The sequence below is a fragment of the Phocoena sinus genome, chromosome 1, assembly GCF_008692025.1.
Source record: "Phocoena sinus isolate mPhoSin1 chromosome 1, mPhoSin1.pri, whole genome shotgun sequence".
In the NCBI taxonomy this organism is placed as follows: domain Eukaryota; kingdom Metazoa; phylum Chordata; class Mammalia; order Artiodactyla; family Phocoenidae; genus Phocoena; species Phocoena sinus.
Window position 1 is genome coordinate 33,899,660 of NC_045763.1, and position 25,370 is coordinate 33,925,029.

Below are 25,370 nucleotides of genomic sequence, written 5' to 3' on the forward strand. Positions count from 1 at the left end.
TGGGGACTGTTCTTCTAAAAGAAACCTCTGGAGCGGCTCTCGTAGCTCAAAAACTCTGGCCGGTGATTCACCTTTAGAAGCCAGCTCACTTCTGTGTATGAGAAGACGTGTGTGCTCTGCATCCGTCTCCTCACAGAGCTGCACGAACAGATGTGAGTTAAGGGCATGTCCTTTAATGTGGTTGATAATTTTAATCACCTCCCGCAAAACGTTAAGTTCAGGTGACATTTTTCAGCTAGCCAGCAGTTCTCTATGGATGACACAGCGCATAGACTCACATTCAGAAGTGACCTCTTTGACTCGAGTAGTGAAACCAGAAAGCCGTCCAGCCATGGCAGCCGCTCTGTCCGTGCATATACCGACACAAAATGACCAATTCAGTTTTCCTGATATGTAATCGTTCAAAGACTTGAATAGTTCCGCAGCTGTGGTGTTGGTTGGCAACAAAAGTGCACATAACATACCCTCATGCACACCTTCCTGAAAAATATATCGCACAAAAACAAGCATTGTTGCCTTGTCAACATCGGTAGACTCGTCAACCTGGATTGCGTACCGTGGTGACTCATTAATGCTCTCTAACAATTGTGCCTCAGTATCCTCTGCTATTTCATCAATTCGTCTAGTTATGGTGCTAGCCGAAAGAGGAACACGTGCCACCTTTTGAACTGCAGCCTCTCCTAAAAGTTCATGACAAATGTCCTCAGCAGCAGGCAGGATCAACTCTTCACCAGTAGTAAAGGACTTCTTAGCTTTAGCCATGCGGTTAGCCACTAAGAGTGATGCTCTCGGTGCAGACACATTTGATGAAGCGGTGGCCTTCAATAATTGCTTCTGTTCTTCGTGTTCATGGTTTTTTTCCTTTGAAAATCTCCAGAGGCTTGTCTTTCAATGCAGGTGCTTGGTCTCCATGTGGTGAAGCAGTTTTGAAGGTTTCATGGCTTCGTTGGATAGCCGGTGGCCACATATTATATAAAGCAGGCTTGGAGAGTGTGAATCCCCTGTTGCAATGAACCCGTAATTTAAGTAGGACTCTTGGTGTTTTCTTTTAAATGTAGCTTTCTTTTTGTTGGCAGTCTTAGAGTCTTCTGCTGTCTCATCACTGGGTCTTTCCCCCTTTCCAAAGAAGCTCTCCAGTGACGTTTGTGTTTTTACTCATCCTGGCTAGGGTTAGCCTGTGGGCTTACCAAAACTGTGGCTGAGACAAGTACGCAGTGTGGGAAAGAGGCATGGATGGAAGTAGATAAATTAATGGGCGGGCCACGCGCAGACTAAAACGTGTCAGATTCTGACTTAAAGCCTGCCACTAGATGCAGCTGTACTATTGAAGTACATCAACTCACTTGCCACAATAAAGCTGCCACCAGATGCGTAATTGTCGCTTGCCACTCACTGATAGGGTTTTGCTATGAGTCTGCAAGCAATTGATTTATCATGGTCTCTGTGCAGTCAGACCTCTCTGCTAATGATAATCTATATTTGCCGTTGTTCTCCACTGCTAGCATCACTGCCTCAGCTCCACCTCAGATCATCAGGCATTAGATTCTCATAAGGAGTGCACAGCCTAGAGCCCTCACATGCACAGTTCACAGTAGGGTTCACGCTCCTATGAGAATCTAATGCTGCCGCTGATCTGCCAGGAGGCAGAACTCAGGCAGTAATGCGAGCAATGGGGAGCGGCTGTAAATACAGATGAAGCTTCGCTCGCTCCCCCACTGCTCACCTCCTGCTGTGAGGCCTAGTTCCCAACAGGCCACGGACTGGTACCAGTCCATGGCGGGGGGGTTGGGGATCCCTGCTCTAAGTCTGTGAGTCTGTTTCCATTTTGTAAATAAGTTCATCTGTATCATTTTTTTAGATTCCACATATAAGTGATATCATATATTTGTCTTTCTCTTTGTGACTTACTTCATTTAGTATGAGACTATTATAAATAGTGCTGCTATGAACATTTTTTAAATTATTATTTTATTTATTTTTGCCTGTGTTGGGTCTTCGTTGCTTCACCTGGGCTTTCTCTAGTTGCTGCGTGCGAACTTCTCATTGTGGTGGCTTCTCTTGTTGCAGAGCATGGGCTTTAGGCGTGAGGGCTTCAGTAGTTGTGGCTCGTGGGCTCTAGAGCTCAGGCTCAGTAGTTGTGGCGCAAGGGCTTAGTTGCTCCGCGGCATGTGGGATCCTCCCGGACCAGGGCTTGACCCCCTGTCCCCTGCATGGGCAGGCGGATTCTTAACCACTGCGCCACCAGGGCAGTCTGAGCATTTTTTTTTTTTTTCCACTCTCTCTTTCATCAGGTCTTTATTCAAAATTAGCTGTCCAAAATGATTTGACCTTTACAAAATAAACAAATTTAAGTTTATGTAGCAGCCCTCTTTTCTTCTGTGGTGGGGTTTCTTTTCTGTGGGCTTCTTTTCAGCTGTTGGTTTCTTGGTCACTGCCGCCTTTTTTCCCGCCAAATGCTTCTTCTGCTTCTTTTTTTTTTCCTTTTTTTTTTCTTCTTTTTTTTCTCTTTTTTTCTTCTTTGTTTTCTTTGTTTTCTTTCTTCTTCTTTTTTTTCTTCTTCTTCTTAATGCCAACAGCCTCCTTTCCCTTCTTTCCCACCACAGGCTTCTTGCCTGGAACCTCCTTCTCATCTGATTTGTCTTCTACTGCTGCTGCAGCCCTATGCATCTGGATGTTGCGGTTCTTGGCCTGGAGAAGAATGGTGTTCCGGCGCATGGTCTTTGCATATGGGTTTAGCTTCAACGTGATTCTCAGGTTTTTCAGTGGATTCTTCCTCAGGACTCTGAGATGAATCTTCTTGCATGGTGCTCGGAGGGCTCTTTGGATCTCTGGGCTTTTCAAGATTCTGCTAAGGTCTGTACTGAGCACCTTGTGCATGGGGAGGTTGTATCAATAGTTAGTCTGGAGGGAGGCAGCTTTACGCCAAGTGCCATACAGCTCATCTAACCTGCGGAAAGCACTTTCAGTCCAAATGCAGGAACGTCCCACATGCCCACCAGGAGCAAGTTTCAAAACGTTCAGTTTGCTTATATTAAGTAGAGTAATTCCAGGGATGTTTCTGAAGGCCTTGATGATACCACTGTCCCCATTACAGATGATGCAGTGTCTCCTGCTCTGGGTACAGCAACAGTTTCTTATTTTCCCTTTGCCAGCTCTCATTGGCTGAGAGGTGTAGACCTTTTTCACATCATTCCAGGCCTTAAGTTTCTTCAGAAGCAAAACAGCCTCCTTGGTCTTCTCGTAGCCTTCAACTTTATCTTCAGCTACCAAAGGAAGTTCAGGAACTTCCTCTATATGATGACCTCTAGACATGACCAGCACCGGTAAGGCCGAGGCAGCCAGTGCAGAGCGGATGGCATATCGCTTCTGTGTTGTATTCACTCTGCGGTGCCAACGTCGCCAGATCTTGGTTGGCGCAAACATGCGGCCTCCAAGACATATGCTTCCAAAACCATCCTGGCCAGAACGGTGAGTCCCGCCACCTCGAACCCTGGGAATTTGAGCCACAGCTCTGCCAGTACCCCAAGACTCGGCACTGGTTTGATGACCCACTAATTCACTGATAGCATCGAGTTGTCTGTTGTTTTTGCACAAGTTGGCGTGAAGAAAGTTTACAATATCTGGTCGAATGGGAGTCTTGAACACAGCAGGCAAAGTGACATTTTTGTCAGATGGCTCCCCCTTTTTGGAGTACACTGATATCAGTGGACGAGCACACGCCACGGCCGGGAGAGGAGAAGACCACGCGCCTCACAACCCGGGGGCTCCCATAGGAAAAGCTGAACATTCTAGCATACATTTTCTGATGAACGTCTCTAGGCATTTCTTTGGGGGTATATACCCAGAAGTGGAATTGCCAGTCCATTGCTTGCTTTGATTTCATTTTTCATCTTCTGCTGTCCTGATCCTTACTGAGGATAACCACGGAGGCCTCTGGTTTCCTTTTCTGGATGAAGTCAGCAGCCCTCAGTTTCCCTCTGTGGCTGGGCCATGCCTGCCTCGCCCAGGTGCTGTGAGGCTTTAAGAGCGTCTCAGGGGAGTAGGATAAGGTCATGGCCCAGCTGGCCCAGCTCCCAGCATTCCTGAGGCCAAAGGTATTTATCCCAGAGGAATGCCGATACTGAAGACCCAGCCCTGGCTGCCCCAGGAACCGGGCTGTGCAGGAACCGGGCAGTAGGTGAGCCTCGGGTCAGGGCTGGGCCAAGCAGGGGAATGCTGGAATGGACAGGGCACAGCCCAGGCCTCAGGGGTCCCTGGGCAGGGGGCAGGCAGGTCCTGGACCACTGTGGACCCACGTGAGCAGGGGCTGGCCTCCTTAGCACCTGCTTCCTCTTCTCTGGGTCTCTACTGTATCAACTGGGGATCAGAGTTACTTCTTCACCAGACTGAGGACTAAAGGAGATTGAAGATGCTTACGTGGGTCAGTGAGCATTGTCGACCCATTTCACAGCCAACGAAGCTGAAGCTCAGAGAGGTTGAGGGGCTTTTCTGAGTCACCAAGGATTTGAGCCCAAGTCTGTCTGGCACTAAAGCCTGTGCTCTTTCCACTGCCTGACTGGGGGTTGACAGGGTGTGGTTTGAGGGGTGTAAGGAAGGCCAATCTGCAAAGTCAAGCTATGTCTTCTCCAATGCTTGAATTTCCACCATTAGAATTTAACTCCTCTGCATTAAGTAATACCCTCTTCTGAAAGGCTTAGGGGTGTAAGATGTGCCACATCTAATGTTTTGTGTGCAAATAATTTCCTGGCAGAATCAGAGAACAGGATCCCTCTGAGGTATGCTGGGATGCCTTCATTCACTTCCTCAGCCCCACCAGGGCCCTGTGCCATTTCATGAATGGGAAACTGAGGCACTGAGTTGCTCAGATCCCTGTCTAGGACCTTCCCCAGGCAGCGTCCCTGCTCTGCCAGGACCCAGACCAGAGGGGCTGAGCAGGAGAGGGTCAGCGGAGGGCCCTGGGGTTTTCTAGCCGGGATCTGCCCTGGGGCCTGCCAGGACATAGGTGTCCCTGGCCCAGTTCTGCAGAAGGGAGGGAGGTACGGGTGTGGTCTTGGGCACTAAGATAAGCACTGCTCCCATCAGCTGCTACACTCACACCCTGCTGTCCTCTTTACCCTGGTGCACCTGCAGCCCTGTACCCCGACCTGACACTGTACACAGCGCTAGAGCTGCAGCTGGGCTGGCCTCCCGCCTGCCGGGGCTCCTCCCATGGCCCCAGACTTGTGCTGAGGTGCTTCTGGCCCTGCACGTGTCTCAGGGCCTCTGAGGCAGAGATCCCTTTGCAGCGAGGTCCTCTTGGCTTCCTAGGGACTCATGGCTGCTGCCCCTCAGTCTTGGGTTGGGGCCCTCGGAGAAGACCTGAGCTAGGATTTGAGGGCATGGATTTATTTTTGAGGTGATTCCAGGAAGCTATAAAGGACGTGGAAGTAAGACCGGAAGGGCAGCCAACACAGGCAAGTTAATGAGCTCAGCCCCACTGGGGACCTCCGGGAGACGGCGTGGAACCAGTCTCAGGGTCACCCCACCCACGGCGTGAGGAAGCTGGGGTATCTATCCACCACCCCTATCCTTTATGATCAAGGGCTGCTCCTGAGGGCATTTTCCAAAGGCCCTGGGATAGAGCCACGGACTTCTGCCAAGTGCTGGGAATGTGGGTGGAGCTTGAGAAGGAGAGATGGAACATGACGGGAGAGCCTGGTGAAGGTGCTGAGTTAGGAGGGCTTGAGTCCCAGCTCTGCTGCTGATTCCTCTTCTCTGAGCGTCAGTTTCTGCATCTATAAAATGGGAATAAAAATACTGCTTACCTCCCAGGTGTGCGGTGGGGATCAAGTGCATGGGTGATGCTGGCACCTGGTAGAGATTGATAAATGATGCTTTTCCTTCCATCCTCCAGGCCAAGGGTCAGGCTGACTCATCCAGACTTGGGACACCCAACGACCTGCCGTGTTTACCAAACATTGCTCCTCCCAGAGCCCTCCGCCCTCCCCTACCCTTATCTTCAGTTTCTAAAATCAAACCGTGCCTGATATCTAAGCCGTGCCAGGCTGGCGTGGGCTCTAGGGACCCAGGAATGCCTGAGCCTTTCTTACCCTGGGAGTTCACAGTCCAGCTGAGATGACAAATGTGTGCCTGGGTGGTGGCACGGGTGTGGGTTTGGACAGACGGGTAGCAGTTCGTGGGTCAGGCCTGGGGCAAGGAGGCAGTTCAGGCTGAGAGAGGAGCGGAGGAGCTGGGGTGTGGGGATAGAAATTGTTCTGAGGGGAGGAAGGAGGTGGGCAGATATCAGAGCTTATATTTTGAGGTTCCTTGAGAAACCTCAAGTAGGAATGATTATCCCTGAGTTACAGAGGGAGGCTGAGAAGGGACCTGCCTTGCCTGGTTGCTGTGACAGCCGGGGATGGTCTGACACCCTCATTCCCCCACTCCCACTCAAGCCAGAGTTGGGGGCATCTGGGCCCAGAACAATATCTCCCTTGGTGGGGGTGGGGAGGGAGGTCAGGGCTGGGCAGCCTTGGAAACAGAGGTAGGGGTTCTCTGCTCTGCCCCCTCCCTCTCCTGCCTTTCTGAACCCTGCGTGTACTTATCCACCACTGCCATCCCAGATTGGGGTGGGAAATCCTTCACTTTCATGTTCTTGTTCAGATTCCATATGCATTTTGCATCTATGATATATCCATGTTTGTACTTAAACTCAGTAAGGTTTATAACGACTTACTAATTACTAAAATAATCAATCTGCCTGTAATGAAAGCAATGACACCGTCCCTCTGTTGGTTCCTCAGTGTGCGCAGAGGAGAGAGGTCCAGGCCACGTGGGATGGGCCCTGGAGGAGATGTCATGGTTTGCAGACCCTGAGGTGGCACCTCCTGGGGTGCAAATGCACACTTGTGTGTGTGTGCAACAGCAGAGAGACACACTGCAGTAGTTCCATACACAGCCGTGCCCACACGCACACAGAAGCACCTCTAGACCCACACACGGGGACGCTCTCGATCCACACTTACGGACACTCTACGCATGTGTTCCGACACATGCTCAGACACAAATACACACATTAGCTTGTATGCTTGTGTCACCGGTGCGCCCACACACCTGTAATCCCTAATCACGGACTTGCACGCACATCCTGCAGGTACGCCTGCACTCTCACGCGTGCACACGGATGTAGGCACACGTATGCACACACATCTAGGCAGCCACAACCAGGCGAAGACTTACACTCTCAGGGACACTCAGGCACACATACTTGTACGTGTCGACGTGCACACAGGTGGATTGTGTATGGACAGCCATCATACGAGACACAAACCTGAATGCCTGGACACCAGCAGAAGGATCCCCGGTCGGCACACAAGAATACATTTCACACGTTGGTGTGCCCTGCGTGCGTGTGCTCACACTTGGTCTCACGTTAGCCAGGTGGGACTCCAGTGTGCCGAGCTCACCACGCAGCATCAAAGTCGCAGGGAGGGAGCCTCCCCTCCCCTGCCCTGAGTCTGCCAACTCCCAGCAGGAGCCATCCTTCCCCCTGCGGAGTGACTCATGCACGTGGCAAGTGTAGAGTCTCCAGCGGGAGCAGATTCAGCATCTACCCTGTGAGAGGGACTTCCCCGACCTGGCAGCTGGGAGCTTGGAGCCCAGAAAGGACAGTGACACGCCTGGGTCTACACAGCAAGGCCTGGGCAGAGGCAAGACCAGGATCCAGTCTTTTCTAAAAGGCTAGTTTGGATTGCAGGCTGAGGGGGAGGCAGGACTCCCCAGGATCCCCCTCTCCAACACATCTGCAGGTTCAGGTGCCCACCGTCCCCCCCACCACACGTGCTTAGCCATGACAATGCTGTCGCCAGGAGCGCCCTACTCAAAGGCGCATCTATTTGGGAAGGGTGGAGTCAGCTGAGGAAGTAGACTGGCCAGCCCCTCCTCCATCCTTAGCTCCCTGCAGGGCCAAACCACTGGGCAGGACTGAGAGGCTGGGGGCTCACGCCAGCCTCAGACGGACAGGCCTGCAGCCAAACAGGATCCTGGAGAGCAGCGCTGGAAGACCCTAGGAGGGGTCCTCTGCAGCAGGGGATAGGGTGGGACATGGAGCGTCTCCAGGCCCCTCACCCTCCCCAATCCAGGTGGCATCAGGCGTATCTCTTTTGCATATCAGATTCCTTGTGAAGAAGTGGTTTCGCTATCAGAGTAGCAAACAATAAGAGATGGATAAAGCCCTGTGCTGGAAGGCTTGTGAGGAAAGGGCACTTGCACCTAGGGGGGACAAGATTACAAATTAGGACCTCATTCTTGGCAGAATATTTAAAATGTGCTTGTCTTTGGCCCAGCAATTTCATGTCTAAAAATCGGTTCTTTGAGGACAAAGATGTATAGACAAGGTGTCTACTGCAGCATGTTTATGAAAATGACAAATGGAGGCCTTCCAAAAGCCATCAGCGGGTGATGGTCAAGTAACAACAGTCTGTCCATGCCAGGGACCACGTGGAGCTGTTAAAATTAAGATGGGGGTGGATCTCTGTGTACCGGTCTAGAAAGTGAGAGGCCTTTGGAGTGAGAAAAGAAGGTCTCAGAATAGGGAGACTTATGTCACCATTTATTATTTCAAACACCTCTAAAACATTAGAAAACATATACCTGAATCCATAGGAAAAGGCTACTTACCCCACTCTCAGAGTAGTTGCCTTGGAGAGGGAGGTCAGGAGGAAACTTTATTTTAGAAGCTCCCATGTTCTTTTCATTGTTTTAAAGCCACAAGTGCTTGTGTATGTATTGTCCTAACTTTGTAATTTAAAAAAAGAGAAAGTATTAAGATTTCTTATCTCATTATTTAGTAGATGGAGGCCAGAGGAGGCAGCGACCCATCCACATGACCTCAACTGCAGCTCTGACCTTGACCTCACCCAAGGATCCTACCTCAGCTGCCCAGTGGCAGGGCCTTGGGGCCAGGAGAGGAGCCATGGCTGCGTAGGTGGGGATGGGTGGAGAGATGGGCTCTGGGGTGCAGGCCAAAGATGCGCTGCAGAGGGAGCGGCTCCCCCCAGGTGTGGAGAGATGTCCCCTGGGAGAACTACCCATGTGCCGAGATAGCAATCCTTTATCACTGGGTGTCCTGACACCCCTGTTCTAGCTTGGGGCTCTGCCTGGCAGACCCTGGCTCTGCCACCTTCAGAAATGCTGCTGAGAAAAGCCACCCTTCGCTAAGTGCCCTATGGGTGCCACCTCTGGTGCAGTTGCTTGCCGTGGGTGCTGACCTACACTATCTTACTTTGACTGAGGAGACAGTGATGCTTCGTGGTTAAGGCCATGGTCTCTGTCGCCAGACTTCTGGGGCAAAGCCCACCACTGCTGCTCACTAGCTAAGTGACCTGGTGTGGGTTACTTAACCTCTCTGGACCTCAATCTTGTTGTCTATATGATGATAACACAGCATCTCCCCAGAGGGTCGCTGAGGGCTAAAATAACATGCTTAAACCAAAAAAGTGGAAACAACGCAGACAAATGGATTAACAAATGTGGCCTGTCTCTACAAGGGAATATTATTCAGTCATGGAAAGGCATGACATACCGACATCTATGCTCCGACATAGATGAACCTTGAAAACATTATGCTAAGTGAAAGAAGGCAGACACAAAAGGCGACTTATTGTATGATTCCATTGATATAAAATGTCTGGAAGAGGCAAATCCATAGCGATAGAAAGTAGATTCCTAATTTATAGGGACCAGGGAAGTGGGATATGGGGAGTCACTGCTAAAGGGTGAGGTATTCTTTTTGGGGTGACGGAGATGTTCTGGAATTAGATAGTGGTGATGGTTGTGTAACTGTGAATATATATAAAAAAACCCCACTGAATTGTACACTTTAAAACAGTGAATTTTATGGGGTGTGAATTAAGTCCCAATAAAAAATATGCAGCAGCAAAGAATTAGGAATGAGTATAAAATTTACGTATAAATGTAGCACACAGTGTTTATTGGATTGGTGGGAAATGGGACGAACTTAAATACACACCTACAGAGTAACAAATACATGTGGTACAGCCTTACGGTGATATGTTATATAGCCATGAATAAAATCTTGTTTTGGAAAATTTTTAAAAATTAAATAAAGTACTTCGGACAGTGCCTGACACAAGAAGTACCCATAGTGTGTGAGCTGTTATTAATGAACTCCAGGACAAGCCTATATGGTTGGTCCTCTTATCCCCATACAGCGGATGAGAAACAGGGTCAGAGAAGGGATGGGATGTGGCTACACTGCCCTCCTTCTGGTCTGCTGTCGGGGAAGGGCAGAGTCTTGGCTTCAGGCCAGTCTGGGTGCCCATCTTGTCCTGGGTCTGCCACTTTCTAGCTGAAAGGCCCTGGTCCAGCCCGTCTCTGCATCACTCTGAGTCTCTCATGGCCATGGTGTACCCTCAACCCCCAGCCCATGGAGGGGGGATAGGGTCGCTAGGAGGAGTCTTTGAGAACATGCCGCCCAGCCGGCGGTGCTGTTACCTTGTCACTGGGACCAAATGGGTGGAGACTCCAGGAGACGGATCGCTTCCTCCAGCCCCGTCTGCCTGGAGTAGCGAATCACAGGTCCCTGAGGGTGACCTATGGGCCAGGAGAGGAAGAGCCCCATAAGAAACCTCAGGGGAAGGCGATCCAAGCAGAGGACAGGGGCGTGGCCTTTCTCCCTGCAGGCACTTACCCCATTCACCATCCCAGGGCCATTTTTTAATCCACTGTCCTTGGGAAAGGCATCCCACCTCCCTGGGCCTTGATTTCCCCTGCTGAGCTAGCCCAGCATGGTGGTAATGACAACATGGTCTTGGGGCCCAGACTCCCTAGGTCCAAATCCCAGCTTCCCTGCTTGTGCTTTCTGATTGCAGGATCCTGGTCTGGGAAATTCACCCGTCTGAGCCTCAGTTTCCTTATCTGCAAAATGGAGATCATAACGGTACCCACCTCACTGGTTCCTTGTAATGATTAGATGAGAAGTGAGTACAACAGGCTTCACACAGGGCCTGGCACACTTTAAGCCCTCAAGCGCTGTTGCTATTACTGTTACTATTATTGCATTATTTACTGTGAAGGGGCTGGAGGACACGTGTGTGCCTGGAGGCAAGGGGCTGGCCCCCTGGGCCCCTGTCTCTGGGCCTCCCAGCCTGCTGTCCCCGCACACAGTGATAGACGGGCTGGGCCCGTGGCGTCCTGGCAGGCCTGTCCTGGCAGCTGCTCCCACAAGGCGAGGCCCTCTGAGCTTTGGAGAATTAATTAGGCCACATTCCTCTTCCAGAGTTCCTGGCGGGCCCGCACATGGCCCCCTTCCGAGCTGCTGAGGGCTCTTGGCTCAGGTCCCTGGCAGGCAGAGGAGAGGCCCACACTCTGCTCTCCCCTTTGAGGGGCTGGGAGGGCCCCTTTGAGCTGGAAGCACTGGCTGGGGATGGGAAGGGCCAAGGGTAAGCCAGCCGCCCAAGGCCAGCTCCTGTCCTGGCTCTCTCCCCTGATTAGCCACCTTCGCTGGCTCCCCATCGTTCAAGTTCGAATTCCTGGCACTGGGTGCTGTTCCCAGCCTGGCCCTTGCCGATCAGACTGGCTGCCTCTGTTCGGATTCTTCCATACTCCAGCCCTTTCCCTCGTCCCAGCATGTGCAAACCCTACTCCTTCTCCAAACCCTCCCCTCCACCCCCGCCCCCCCAGCTGGAAGGGCAGCCCGTAACTTACCTACTTCCTGTCCCTTCACTTTGCCCTTGTCTGTCTTCCCTGCCAGCCTGTGAGACGTCAAGGGCAGCAAGTGTGGTTTGATCCAAAGGCATGTTTCAGGCATGGTAGTATTCTCCAGGGAGAAATTGTCTGAGGCTGTGGCAAGGTTGGGGGCAGGTGGTGGTGACAGCTGCTGTGGATTTCCCTGCTTGTAGCCCCTCCCCCTGCCAGGTGCTCAGGAGGGCACTGCCCATTCCTGCCTGCCCATCTCCAGCCTTCCCCATGCCCCCTCCTTGTTTTGCTCCCTGAGAATAGCTCTCTTCCCCACAGAGCCTTCATCTCTGCTGTTCCTTCCACCTGGAACACTCTTATCCACCCTCCTCCTTCCCTTGACTGATCTCCTCGATCTTGGCCTAGACGTCACCTCCTTCAGGAAGTCTCCCGGGCTCCCCCACCAGGGGCTCCATCACATTGTGGATCTACCCTCTTAGAGCAGCAGGACAGCATACAAGCTGAGAGCCTGAGATTTAAATCCCCAGCTCAGCCACGTATTAGCTGTGAGATCTGCGTGAGTTACTTAACCTTTCAGTTATCTCTTCTCTAAAATGGGAGTAATAATGATAGAACCTGCTGCGTAAGGTTGCTGCGAGGAGCCAAGGAATTCACACACAGTGAGAGCTTAATGAGCGCTCAATAAATGTTCGCTATCACTTCTATCTTCATATTAACAGGGCTTTCTTGAAGGGTTCTTCTCTTGGCCTGTGAGGGCAGGGCCTGTGTCTGTCTCGTTCACGAGTCTCTGAACGGTGATTGTTCGTAATTGTTGAATGTATGGATGGCCACATTCCAACGATTCATTGCTCTGATAGGCAGATGACTTTTCTCAACCCCAAACCCTGAGATTCAGAGAGTGAGAAAACAAGAGTGAAACTAATTCCTTGGGGTTCTTGGCTGGGTGAGGGGGTGGAGGGAGAGGCAGCCCAGGGCAGGAAAGGGCCGATCTGTAGCCTAGATATGTATCAGGCCGCATAGCCCCGGACATGGGACCGGACTCCCTTCTGCCTCTGCTTCCACGTGTGCATGTGACCCACATAAATCTGGGTCACCCTGTGCCCGCTTCTGGCCTATCTCTGCCTGGTGTTCCAATCAAAAGGAACACAAACTTGGCTCAGAAAGCCTTGACAAAACCTGTGAGAGTTGATGGAAAAGGCAGAAAAAGGCAGGAAAAGGGGGAGATTTTGTCCCACAAAATCCAGACAAACTTTCTAAAATGTTGACGCCTTTCTTCCCAGGGTTCAATTTGACTTGACAGCCGCTCTTCGTAAATTTTCCTCTGCTTCGTCCAAACTCTATCCCACCTTGCCCCACACTTCTGGGGCCCCGGCTACCTGGAATGTGGTCCAGAAGCAGGCTCAGACTCTGAGTGCCCACGACCCTCGGCCCTGCACTCTTCTCATTTCGGGAGAGAGGTATGGCTGGCGGAGGGCTAGAGCAGGGCTCTCTTTCGTGCAGGGCCCAAGCCAGGGGCCCCCGTTTCCTGGAAATCAGGATCCAGGGGATTGTGTTATCTTCTTGCCTTTCTTTACCTGCTTCCTGGGCCTCCTCTCCTCCCTTTAATCATCGCTGTCACTTAATCACTTGGGTCGCTGATCTCTGAACTCTGGCCAGGGCAGTGAATGCCTAATTCCCTGGGCCTCTGACACACCCTCAACCTACGTTGCTCATCCTGGGGTTGCCCCACACAGCTGCCTAGCCTTGCCTTTGGCTGTTGCTTTGGGATTTCCAAGGGGGCAGGGTCATTTTGAATGGGATGCTGGGCCTCTGGGGAGTGAGATTCCCCTTGCGTCAGGCTCAGTGAGATTTGAGAGGTGTGCTGGGATCCTGGGCTGCAGTAGGAAGTAAGTGACTAGGCCAGCTCCATCACACCAACCCTCACCACCCAGAATGGACCCCTAAGGGCCAGTAGTGAACTTGCTTCTCTGTCTTCTGTCTCCTCATTTGCTCTTGCCCTGTGCGGCCCTCTGGTGGCATTTTTCCAAAGCCGGGCTCTGACCAGGTCCCCGGTGCTGGTAGATCTTTCATGGGTCCCCAGGGCCCATGAAACAAGATCCAGCCTCCTTACTTTGGCCTCCAGGGTGTTCTGGCTTCATGTCCTGCTGCCATCTCCCCCGACCATGTTCTGGCCACATGGGGTCCTCCATGGGGAATGCCATTGTCACTCCCACTGCCAAACATTTACCCTTCCTGTCTCCTCTGTCTGGGGCTCCCTCTTCATTTTCTTTCTATTGATTTGAGTCTCACTGTTCTTTCAGGCCATGGCAGTAGCATCTTTGTCCTGAGTCTTTCTCTGACCACTCCTCTGCACCCCAGCCAGCCCCAATCTCCCTTCCCATCAGGTCCTGCAGCTCTGTGGCTGTCCCACGTGTTACATCATCACCACTGATGGCCTGACAAGCAGCTCCTGCCTCTTATCAGGCCCACGGCTGAGCCCAGCACCATAACTTATCCATTTAGGGTTCACACCAGCTCTACAAGGTGGAGACTATTGTTTTCCGTTCTATAGGTTAAAAAACTGAGGCCCAGAAAGGGAAAGATTTGTTCAATGTCATATTACAGTGGTGATCCATGAATTCAATCAACAAATATTTTTTCAATACGTACATGTGTACTATAGACTCTGGGTTCAAATCCTGATGCTGCCACTCACTTGCTGTGTGGCATTAGGCAAGTCAATCGCCTTCTCTGTGCATTAGTTTCCTCATCTGTAAAATGGGGATAATAAAGGTACCTATGTCATAGGATTGTGGCAAGGATGAAGTGAGTTCATCTGGGTAAAGTGCCAGTATACAGTAGGAGTTTAATATGTGTCAACATGTTATTCTCCCATGAGGGGGTCGGGGCTGGCTTCATGGACAAGGCAGGCTTACAGTAGTGTGTAAAGAATTATTTTTCAATAGCTGGCCCAGGCCATAGTCTGCCATTCCCAGCAGAGGCCGGCCAGGGGAAAAGGGAACAGCTTGCTTGCAGGGGGATTTGGCAGTAATGGAGGCTATGGGTCTAGACAGCTGCCAGCGGGGGTGGCCCTGACTTCTGGCCATCCCTGGGACCCAGGTGTACAGCTTCTTGGGCCTTGGCATGATTGGCCAGCCCAGTCCTAGAGCCCTGGGCTTCTTAAGTCAGAGCGGTGTTCAATGACCCCAGCAGGGTCTGTCCCAGGCCCAGGGTGAGGGACAAGGGCCACACTGTGACTCCATCACAACACCCATCACCGGCCAGTAGGGCTGCACACAGCCTTGGAATCCCTCCGACCCCAGCCCTCACTGGAGAGATTTGCTCCAGACCTCAGTGGTGGCCCCTGGCGGGACAGGGCACCTAGAGCAGAAGTGGGTCCTGGCACCCTCACACTATTGACTCCTTCCAAATATGCTTTTGGGAAAGGTCTGGCCATCGCTTAACTGGCCTGATGGAAACATAGGTCTTGGAACCTTGGATGTCAATGTTGCAAATGGCTGATTAAAAAGAATGAAATAATGCCATTTGTAGCAACATGGATGGAGCTGGAGATTATCATACTAAGTGAAGTGAGTCAGAGAAAGACAAATATCATATCACTTATATGTGGAATCTAAAAATAATGATACAAATGAACTTATTTACGAAACAGAAACAGATTCACAGTCTTAGAAAATAAACTTATGATTACCAAAGGAGAAAGGTGGGGGGAAGGGATAAATTGGGAGTTTGGGATTGACATATACACACCACTATGTTTAAAATAGATAACCAACAAGGGCCTACTGTATAGCACAGGGAACTCTGCTCAATATTCTGTAATAACCTATATGGGAAAAGAATTTGAAAAGACTAGATACATACATATGTATAACTGAATCACTTTGCTGTACACCTGAAACTAGCATAACATTGTTAATCAACTATACCCCAGTATAAAATAAACTTAAAAAAAAAAAACTGCAAATGGCTGTCCAGGCACATGATAGACAAAAGTCCAGAGAGGGTGGGTTAGCAACCAGAGATGCCCAGCCAGGGCAAAGGGGTGTGGAAGTCAGGGCTTGAGCCACCTGTCCCAGGCTCTTTTCTTCCCCTTCCTGTGTTCCCTTCACTTCCAAACAGCCCCTTGCTGAGAGATGCCTCCGACTCCCTCCTCAGCCAAGACAAAATACTAGAGTACCCTTTCATTGTTTATTACAAACACAAGTTCGCAGGTAAATAATTGAGAGTCTAAAAAAATACATTAAAATAAATAATCAGAATTTTCAAAGTTCTCAGAGCAAATAAGTTATATACAGACAGGTGAAGCAGACCAGGCCCTTCTCATCAGGAGTGTCCCCGGGTATGAGGGTACAAGGACTCTGGGGAGGGAGAGCTGGAGGGGACAGACGGGGCCCAACTGGGACTTCAGTCCTGGATAGACCCATCCAGCCTCTACAGCTGGCTTAGTTGTGAACGTCCACCACCACACATCATTCCTGGTTTGTAGCCACTAGAGAGGACACCTCTTGGAATGTGGCCTCCAGGTTAGCGCACTCCCCACGCCGTTCCTTTCAGCAGGGCTGTCGGGCCAGAGCCAGCATGGGGGGCCGGGCTGCAGCCTGGGGGCTGATGGCTTTCCCGGGCAATGTGAGGGCATGGAGCTGCCTTGAGGGAGGCCACCTCCACAGGGCGAGGAGGCCAGAGCTTGTACCAACTCCAGCAGGTGGGTTTCCTGGCCCAGGAAACAGGTGGAGGGTCTCCCAGCCCTAGGATGCCCCTCTCCTCCCGGCTCCACACAGGCTTTCTTCCCAGAGTTCCTCCAGCTTCCAGAGCTATCTCTTCCTCCACCTGGAGTGTGTAGGCCTGGGCTCCCTTGTTGCTTTCTGCTGTTGCCTAGCAAAGCGGATCTGGGCTGTAGAAATGTCCCTGGAATCGAGAGAGGTCAATTAAGCATCTCAGGAAATATAGATCACTTGAGAGTTCCCTGTGAGAGGCAGCGGCCATAGGGGACGGATCCCTTACTCACAGCCATGGGGTCAGCGGGTGGCCACAGCTGACCCTGAAAACAAGGTCTGAACATCAAGGAGAGGCCAGACCAGGTTAGAAGCTGCTCTGCCCACAGGGAGCTTTGGCAAAACTGATGTTCAACATCAAGTGCAACCAGAGTGACTGGACGGCTAAGAGCAGCCCAGTGGATTCCCCCGACCGCCTTCCCACTTTCACAACTCTGTCCACGTTGCTCCTTCCAGGCTGTTTACCTTCCGTCACCCAAACTCCACCCCCTAAAATTCCCATTCCTCAAGGTCCAGCTCAAGGTGGTCCAACCCAGATAGGTATGGGTCCTAGCTGCCCTTTGAACTTGGCTGAGACCCTGGTGGGGACTCTGGTGTCATCCAAGTGGCCTCATCCTGGCTCAAGGCATTCTAGACTGGGAGCTAGGAGGCTGGCTTCGGTTCCCAGCTATGGGAACTTGGACAAGGGTCTCAACCTCTCTGAGCCCCTTTCTTGGTCTGTAAAATAAAATCAGGCCTCAACTTGTGTGAGACTGAGTACAGGTTGGCAAAGTAAACTCTTTGCTAATGACGGAGTGCCGAACACTTGCAAAGTCCTATTTTGAATTTTTTCATCCTAAGACAGTTCCTAAGTATAGGCTGGGTCCTACCTATCCCACCATCCTGCCTTTTCTCCTATGTTTCTGCTTCCCCACAGAAATGGGAGCCCCCGAGGGGCCAGGCTGCACCCCGGCACTGGTCAGCCACGAGGAGCCCTGAGGGACAGAGGTGGGGATGGCAAAGACCTCCAGAGCTCCCTCAGGCCAGGCCCTGTTTGAGTGTCTTCATGTGTGTCAACCTGTCTAGCCTACAACAAGCCCATGAGGTGGATGCACTGCTGTCCCCGCCTCACAGACAGGAATTGGAAGCACAGAGACGTTAAGTGATAAGACCAAGGTCACAAAGTTTGTTTGTGGTAGGGCTGGGGTTCAAGTCAGGAAGTTCTGGCTCAGAAGCTGCCCCTTTAGTCACTGCGCTGCATGGTTGCTGTGGGGTTTCTTTCTTTTTTTTTCTATTTTTCTTTTTGGCTGTGTTGTGTCTTCATTGCTGCGTGCAGGCTTTCTCTAGTTGCGGTGAGCAGGGGCTACTCTTCGTTGCCGTGCGTGGGCTTCTCATTGCGGTGGCTTCTCTTGCTGCGGAGCACAGGCTATAGGCGCACGGGCTTCAGTAGTTGCAGCACGCGGGCTCAGTAGTTGTGGCTCATGGGCTCTAGCGCGTAGGCTCAGTGGTTGTGGCGCACGGGCTTAGTTGCTCCGCGGCATGTGGGATCTTCCCTGACCAGGGCTCGAGCCTGTGTCCCCTGCATTGGCAGGCGGATTCTTAACCACTGTGCCACCAGGGAAGCCCGGCTGTAGGGTTTCTGTTCTCAAGTCAGTTTGGTTGGACAAACTTTCATGGGCACCTCCTGGGTGCCAAGCCTTGAGCTGAGAGCCATGCTGAGGCCGCCAGGAAGGCAATCCAGTCTGGGACACAGAGAGGGACCAGGCCGGGTGGTTGGCCCCTCTGGACCCCAGCATGTGGGAGATGCTTGATTCAGACACAGCCTGAATGAATACCTGTGGACCTTCCACAGTCACAAGCCCTCGAACCCTCTATAAAAGTCCACTTCCAGGTCTGGTGGTAACAAAGAGCATAGTGGTTAAGAGCACAGGCTCTGGAGTTAGCCAGAGGACAGCTTGCTGTGTGACCTTGGGCAAACACCTTCACCTCTCTGAACTTCTATTGGGAAATGTGCAAGGCATACAGAAGACGCTCAATCAGTGCAGGTGCCCCTCACCTCAGCTGCTGGAGGAGCTCTCCTGATGTGGCCCATGTCTTGTCAGCCTGGAAGACGGCTGCAGAGGACCCGCTGCCTGGGACTGCCACAGCTTCAGTCCTAAAAGAACAGCATTAGGGCCCAAGCGAGGGGCTGTTCAGAGCCCCAAGGCCACCTGGCTGCAAGCCTGGCCCAGCCGCCACCCACCGACCTGCCCTCAGGACCAGATCCATTTCCACCCTGTGCACCTGGCATCCTTCCTTTCCCCGGTGGGGTGGGGACTGAGGAAAACTGAGCTATGGGGAATGTGTTCTTAGCCTCAGAAAGAGGCAGCTGGGTGGCTGGCCTTCCCAGAATCCAGCCACCTGCAGCTGAGCCAGGCCCTTTGCAGGGGAAACTGAGGCAGGGGTGGAGCCACAGCTGGAGTCTCAGGGGAGAAGTTTCTCGTAAACTGTCATGGGAATAGGAGGCTAGGGATGGTGAAGTCAGTTTCTACTTTCCCAAATGCTCCAAGTGGAGGAGGGAAGGAAGAAAGTCTCTCATCCCTTTTATAGACGGGAAAACTGAGGCCCAGAGGGCTCAGAGACTTGGCAAAGGCTCTCCCAGCAGCTCTGGGATGGTGCCATGACCTCCCAACTCCGAATGTTACTTCTCAACTGAGAAAGCTCCTAAGTTCCCTGAGCCTCAGGTCCGAACCCAGAACCCCTTGTCAGTGGACAAGGCCGAAGGCCCAGCTCTCCATCTGACTAGCTGTGTGGCCTGACAGGACCAGTCCTGTCCCCTCTCTGGGCCTAAGCTGCCTCAGCTGTCACCTAGGGAGAATCCCCCCTGCCCAGGAGTAGGGACGTAATGCTCTCAGAAGCCCCCAGAGCTGGGCAGTGAGAGGGGTTGGCACTCAGGGATGACTGGTTCCCCACAGGAAGGTATGCTGCCCAACAAGCCAGGGCAGCCTCTGGGCCCCTAGGACCCTGCTCCTCTGCTGGCCTCCCAGACACCCTGCCCTCCAGGGCAGATCCAGGCCAGCAGCCACCCCTGGGCCCTGCAGGCTGGGTGCCCACTTACCAGGGGCTTTGATGGCAGAAGGTGGCACAGGCGGGGTCCCTGGCGCTGTAGCATTCACAGCGCCTTGGCAGAGAGCGGCGCTGGCGTCTTGGCGGGTTTCCCAGGCCGTAAGGAGCTGTCTGTCTGTGGGCGGGCAGCCAGCAAGGTAGTGGTGTAGGGTGGAGAGAGAGAGAGAGAGAGAGAGAAATTGAGAGAGAGGATTAGATAAACCAGGACCGCTGGCAAGCTGAGACTGTCCACACAGCACACTGGGATGGCCACCCATGCCACCAGGGTGGCAGCAAAAGTAACCAGCTCCTGACCTCAAGAAGTCCCACCACAGGCTCCTCCTTAGGTGCCAGGTAGCCCAGGGCAAGACCCTTCCCCTCTCTGGGCCTTTGCTCCCCCTCAACTCCCACGGGTCCTGCTCAGTAGGACTCTCAACATGGGGAGGAGGGGGTGGAAGCTGTCCTTCCCACCCCTCCCTGCCTGCCCGGACAGGAACGCGAGCTGATGCAACCAGGCTGGTCCCCCTGTCCTCAAAGAAGACCCTCAGCTTGTCCTGGAGGAGGGGAGGAAATGCCATCTCACAGAAGTAAACATGCAGGCTCAGAGCTAAGCTGCCCCCACCTGGTCACCACTTGTCTGGAGGGTGATAAATGTTTCTTAGAGTCTGTTTTTCTGTTGTTGTTTTTTTAAAAGTTTTATTGGAGTATAGTTACTTCACAATGGTGTGTTAGTTTCTACTATACAGCAAAGTTGTTTCTTAGAATTTTGACTTAAAAATGGTGTGTGTGTGTGTGTGCGTGGGGTCAGCTGAGATTGAGTTCAGATTCAGTCTGGCCAAGGCGGGCCAGGGGAGGGCAAGGACCCTGTGGCCGGTTGGACCAGCAACTTAGGTACCAGTGCTAATTTTAGACGATGTGGTTGGAGCTGTAAAGACTCCAGGTAGACCCAGCACACAGGGACTGGCAGGGTTCCCGCCCTGAGCCAGTGTTTGGATGCGGATTAGCTCCACACACGCTTACGTGCCGGGCTTCTCTTGTCTTCTGTAATTTGGGTGAGGGAAAAAAAACACAAACACAGAGAAACTTCAGCTTGAAGTATGCAGTGGCCCGGAGGCAGTGCGGGTGCAGACAGAACAGACAGCCCTGGGCCCGCACCCTGGCTCTGCCAGGTGACACAGAGCAGGTTTCTCATCTGTCATTTGGCGACAACAGCAGTACCTGCCTCATGGGGAGGATGGGGGTGGAGGGCGGCTCATGAGACGATAATGCACAGCAGTGCTTGGCGTAGGGACTGGTGCAGTCAAGACGTGGGTGCTGTCATTGATGGTATTATTCTTGGGACATTACGCAGAGGCAGAATGGTAGAGCCGCTGTGAGCTCTGGCATCCGCAGACCTAGGATGGAGCCTCCGCCTACCACTTACTCCTTCCTGCGTGATCTTGGGAGAGGCATCTAACCTCTCTGAGCCTCAGTACCCTGATCTGGAAAATGGAGCCAATACTTTCTTACCAGGCTATTGCGAGGATTCTCATGAGACAGCCCTCTCTAGTGTTCAGGCAGCCCCCACGTAGGAGTTGAAGCAAAAGCTGATTGATACTGATATTAGCCCAATACCCCCAGGGAGAGCTCCGTAGTGTGCCAGAGGTTCCCCGGCATGCCAGCACCCCGTACTCTTGCCCCCTGCAGCCCCACTTGGATCCCCACGGAAGCTCACCCGGGAGTGTTCACCCAGATGATGTCCAGGTGGCAAAAGTAGACGCACTCCTTGTCGAGCCAGGAGCTGCAGGAGCAACGGCGAGGCCGCAGGTGGGAGCCTCGGGCATGGGGCAAGGGCGCTGGCTGCTCTGGGGTGTGGGTGGCAGCGGCCTGGCTCTTGCCTGCATACACAGGAGGGAGAGAGAGGTGGAGAGGTGGGTCAGGGCGCCTGGCACAGCTGGGATAGGGGACCCGCCAGGCTCCTCCTCTTGCATAATTGAGGAAGTTGGCGTTCTCATTGCTCAGGAGCTCTGGGCCAGCCCCGGGGAAGCCCCAGCAGCTCTGGGGGGGAAAGGCTAGTGGCTGCCCTGGGACTGCATCACCTCTAATTGCACAGCCCCGTGCGGCCACCGTGCCTGCCCCTGTACGCCCTCAGCTGGCTTGGAGGGCACAGCAGCCCCGGGGGGAGACACAGACAAACAAACCCAGAGGCTGTTGCAGCAGCCGAGGCCAGGGGCTCACCTTCGTGCAGGGCCACGAGCAGGGCTAGAGCGATGGAGCACCAGGCGGTGGGCATGGCGACCGTGGTGGTGGCAGAGTGAGCAGGCTGGACCGGAGCAGGCAGCGCGCCTGTTGCCAGCGACTTGCTGCCAAGCTGAGCCGATAGCTCATTGCCTCGGTGCCCTGGCTGCCACTTATAACGCCAGGCACGGCCCCGCCCCTGCCCGTCCGCCCTGCCCCGCTGCACCGGTGGGCCGGGAGCCAGGGACAACGCCTCCTCCCAGGGCGCCTGGCCCGCCCCAGCCCCCGCGGTGTGGGGAACGGGAGGGGGGAGGAAAGAGGGGGGAGGGAAGGCCCCTGCTCCTCCCTCTGAGCCTGGAGCACCTCCCAGAGTCCTGAGGCTCCCCTGCTGCCCCCAGGGACCACTCCCAGTCCCACTGGGCCTCCTCAGATAATCCCCCAAGTGTCCTGAGGCCCCTCCCTCCTCTCCGAGGCTGCTCCACAGGTCTTGCCGAGAGCTCAGAGTTTGGAGTGAAAGGTCCCATAAGCAAAAACCTGCCTTTCCTTGGAGGAGACCCTGCTTTCCTGCCTGCCTACTGCCAACCGGGTGGTGGGTGTCCCTTTGGTGGTGTGAGATCTGCTCAAGGCTGTGTGGCCTTGGGCGAGTCAGAGCCCTCTCTGGGCCTGCTTTCCCCAGTGAAGGACACAGCTCACCCCTGGCCTCCGACCAGCCTGGAGTTGCTTCCTCCCCCCTCCCCCCAGGAAGCACCCTTCTTCCCTTGTTCCCCAGCCCCCACCCCTACCCCCGGGGGCCTGGGAACAGGAATTCTGGTCCCCTCCAGAACCTATTCAGTCGAGCAGCCACCGCCTAGGACATCTCTCCTGGGCCTCAGTCACCTTGCTTGCAAAACAAAGCCAAAATGGTGGGTGCTTAACCTGTTTGGCTCATAGACTCCCTTGATACCAAGAAGGGGCCTTCAGATGGCTTGTGGGCACACACATCCAGTGCCCCTTAGAAGGCCTCCCATCTCGGACATGACAGGAAGCCTTGGCTCGCTCATCTCTGTGACTTTCTGCAAAAAAGGCAAAGTGGTGGAGGGGCTCCCTGGGGGCCAGTGTTCTGCTCCTGCCCCTATGCTGGCTCAGAACCCACCCTTCTCAGGGACCCTGTCTTCAGGCACAAGAGGAAAGGCCCTTTCATTTCTCGGAACTCCCAGAACCCCTGCTCTTATGCCTGACTCATGACATTGGGCTTATCTTCTCAATGATCTCGAGGTCCAGAGCTCCAGAGACAGCTGGGCCTGGAGCCTGCCTGCCACACAGTAGGAGCCTCTGAGTGAGTGCTCTCCGACGGAGGAGGAGGGAATGAACGAATAGAGGCCTGGATTTGAACTCTGGAAATTCAGGAACCCAGGCTGCCCAAGGTTTAGTTCCTGTGTTCAGCTGTTCTTTTACCATTAGACATTTAAGAAGGGAGAAATAGATGACCATGAGAAAACAGGCAGTTCTGTTTCTTCCCAGGGTTTGTGCATGTGTGTACACATGTATGTATGCGATCCTGGTAGAGCAGGGCAGAACGGAACAAAGAAGGGAGATACTTCCTTCCCCTAGGCTGGCTCAGGCTGCAGTGGAAGCAGAAACAAACATTTCTGAGCACCTACTGTGTGCTCAGGGCACTACAGACCCCTCTCCTTCACAGCCCCGGACACAGCTGTTCTCATCTGGGTACCAGCTCTGCTGCTGCCCGGGAGAAAATGGAGACTCTGACAAGAGCCCAGTCCGGCCAAGGTCACATGGCTGGTGGACGCAGAGCCCGGATGGGAACTTGGGTCTTGGTCTCTCCAGTAAAGCACAGCGACTCCGCACCCAGCGCTCACGCCCTACCCCGCCCGGTGCCTCTCTAAGTATTTAGAAGAGTATTTCTGGAATGAGGTGAGCAATGCTCTCAGTCATTTCTATGAGTCTCCAAGGGAATATAAATACGGAATTAAGCTAGGTTAGGCTTGGGGTCGGGGGTGGTGGGGGGGAAGAGGATTCGAAGTACTGAACCGTGAAGAGAAGACAGAGGAAAAGCAGGTCAGCGGGGAGAAGGAGGGGGTCAGGGAGGGGAAGAAAATAAACAGGGAGGCTGATAAAGACAGGTAGGGAGAGAGAGAGGACAAGGAAGCAGAGTGTAGCGAGAAAGAAAGATCTCGGATTTGAGAAAGTAAAAGAGGAAAGACCATCGGAGTGAGAGCGAAGGTTCTAACGTGTCTAATCTTTGCACAAATGCAAAGTGCCTGCTCAGGACAATAGGCAACCAGAGGCTCCTAGTCTGGGAAACGTAACAGAAGAATTAAATGGACCAGGAGACAGGATCCTTCTCCGGTGTGAAAGGAGGATGACGACAGAGCAGGGGTCAACACCCGGCAACCAGGGTCAGCTCAGGAAGCTGTGCCCGACTCCAGTTTCCCTCTTTCCCTGCCCTCAGCTCGAGCCGGGAAAGCAGGGCTCCTGTGAAAGGGAGAGGCCGGACCTGGAGACCTGAGTGAGCCCAGGTCTTATGGGGTGAAAGAATTCCGGGAACAACGTTACCCCACTGGCAAGAGTTGGTTTCCAGGTAGAGAAAATTAAGCTGAGTTAAAAACAGCCAGACCTGGGCTTCCCTGGTGGCGCAGTGGTTGAGAGTCCGCCTGCCGATGCAGGGGACACGGGTTCGTGTCCCGGTCCGGGAGGATCCCACATGCCGCGGAGCGGCTGGGCCCGTGAGCCATGGCCGCTGAGCCTGCGCGTCCGTAGCCTGTGCTCCGCTACGGGAGAGGATGCAACAGTGAGAGGCCCGTGTACCGCAAAAAAAAAAAAAAAAAAAAGCCAGACCCATCCCCCTATGTCTCTTGGCCTGGGCCCCGACAGTCACCTCTATGCCTCCTGGCTGGTGTGGCTGCATGGACCCCCCCATCCCATTGCCCTGGCTCCTTCCAACTGCCCCAGCCAGCTGCTCTGCAGCACTGCCTCAACTCTCACCTGGCCCCGCTACCTGACTGGGCTGGTAAAGTCTACAGGTGGAGGGGCAGGGGTTCACGGAAGGTCACCCTGTCAGAAGTTGGAGGGAATTGTTTTGCACACAAAATAATTTGCTCCACGTATGCTTGGCACCAGCCTAATCAAAGAAGGAGAGGGCAGGCTGGCAGAAGAGGTGTATTTCTGGGTGAGACACCGTGCTAGGAACTGCCCTCTAGAAATCGTCTCTGTGCTTCACTCCCATTTGGCAGATGAGATAACTGAGGTCCAAGAGGAGGAGCAAGTTGCTCAAGACAGTGATGGGCTGGACATGTTCTCTCGGCTGCTAATCCAGCCCCACCCTTTCCTGCATAGCAGTGAAGCTCCCAGGGGTCCAAGCCGAGCCCGAGACCCTGGGTCCCTTTGAGAAGGACTGTCAAGAAGGATCCCACTGGGATCTCAGGAAGACTGGGGCACTGGGACGGGTCTAGGCTACCTTCCTGTGGATCCCAAAGTTCCCTCGATCACCCCTGCGCTAGTAGTAAATTTGGTCCCATCCAATAGCTGTCCAGCTGAGTGGGATGGAGGATGCACAGGAGTGAGGAATAAACGTCCTTGTGGTGGCGTCCAACAGGGCAGGAAAGGGCTGCAGCAGTGCCT

At 53.3% G+C, this 25,370-nt stretch overlaps 2 protein-coding genes across 2 annotated transcripts; both read right to left on the reverse strand.

Annotated features, from left to right (window-relative positions):
• Window positions 1-2,353: 2,353 nt before the first annotated feature.
• LOC116756302 (60S ribosomal protein L4-like) lies at window positions 2,354-4,432 on the reverse strand. The gene is given in 4 exon segments (XM_032636578.1): window positions 2,354-2,386; window positions 2,388-2,453; window positions 2,548-3,749; window positions 4,417-4,432. Coding segments are annotated over 4 exon segments (1,317 nt in total).
• Window positions 4,433-15,874: 11,442 nt separating this feature from the next.
• EDN2 (endothelin 2) lies at window positions 15,875-21,897 on the reverse strand. The gene is made up of 5 exons (XM_032614347.1): window positions 21,753-21,897; window positions 21,250-21,412; window positions 19,549-19,671; window positions 18,508-18,606; window positions 15,875-16,605 (listed from the first exon to the last, which is right to left on the reverse strand). Exons 1-5 carry the CDS (start codon window positions 21,805-21,807, stop codon window positions 16,512-16,514), a joined length of 534 nt encoding a protein of 177 aa, XP_032470238.1. The 5' UTR covers window positions 21,808-21,897; the 3' UTR covers window positions 15,875-16,511.
• Window positions 21,898-25,370: the final 3,473 nt, after the last annotated feature.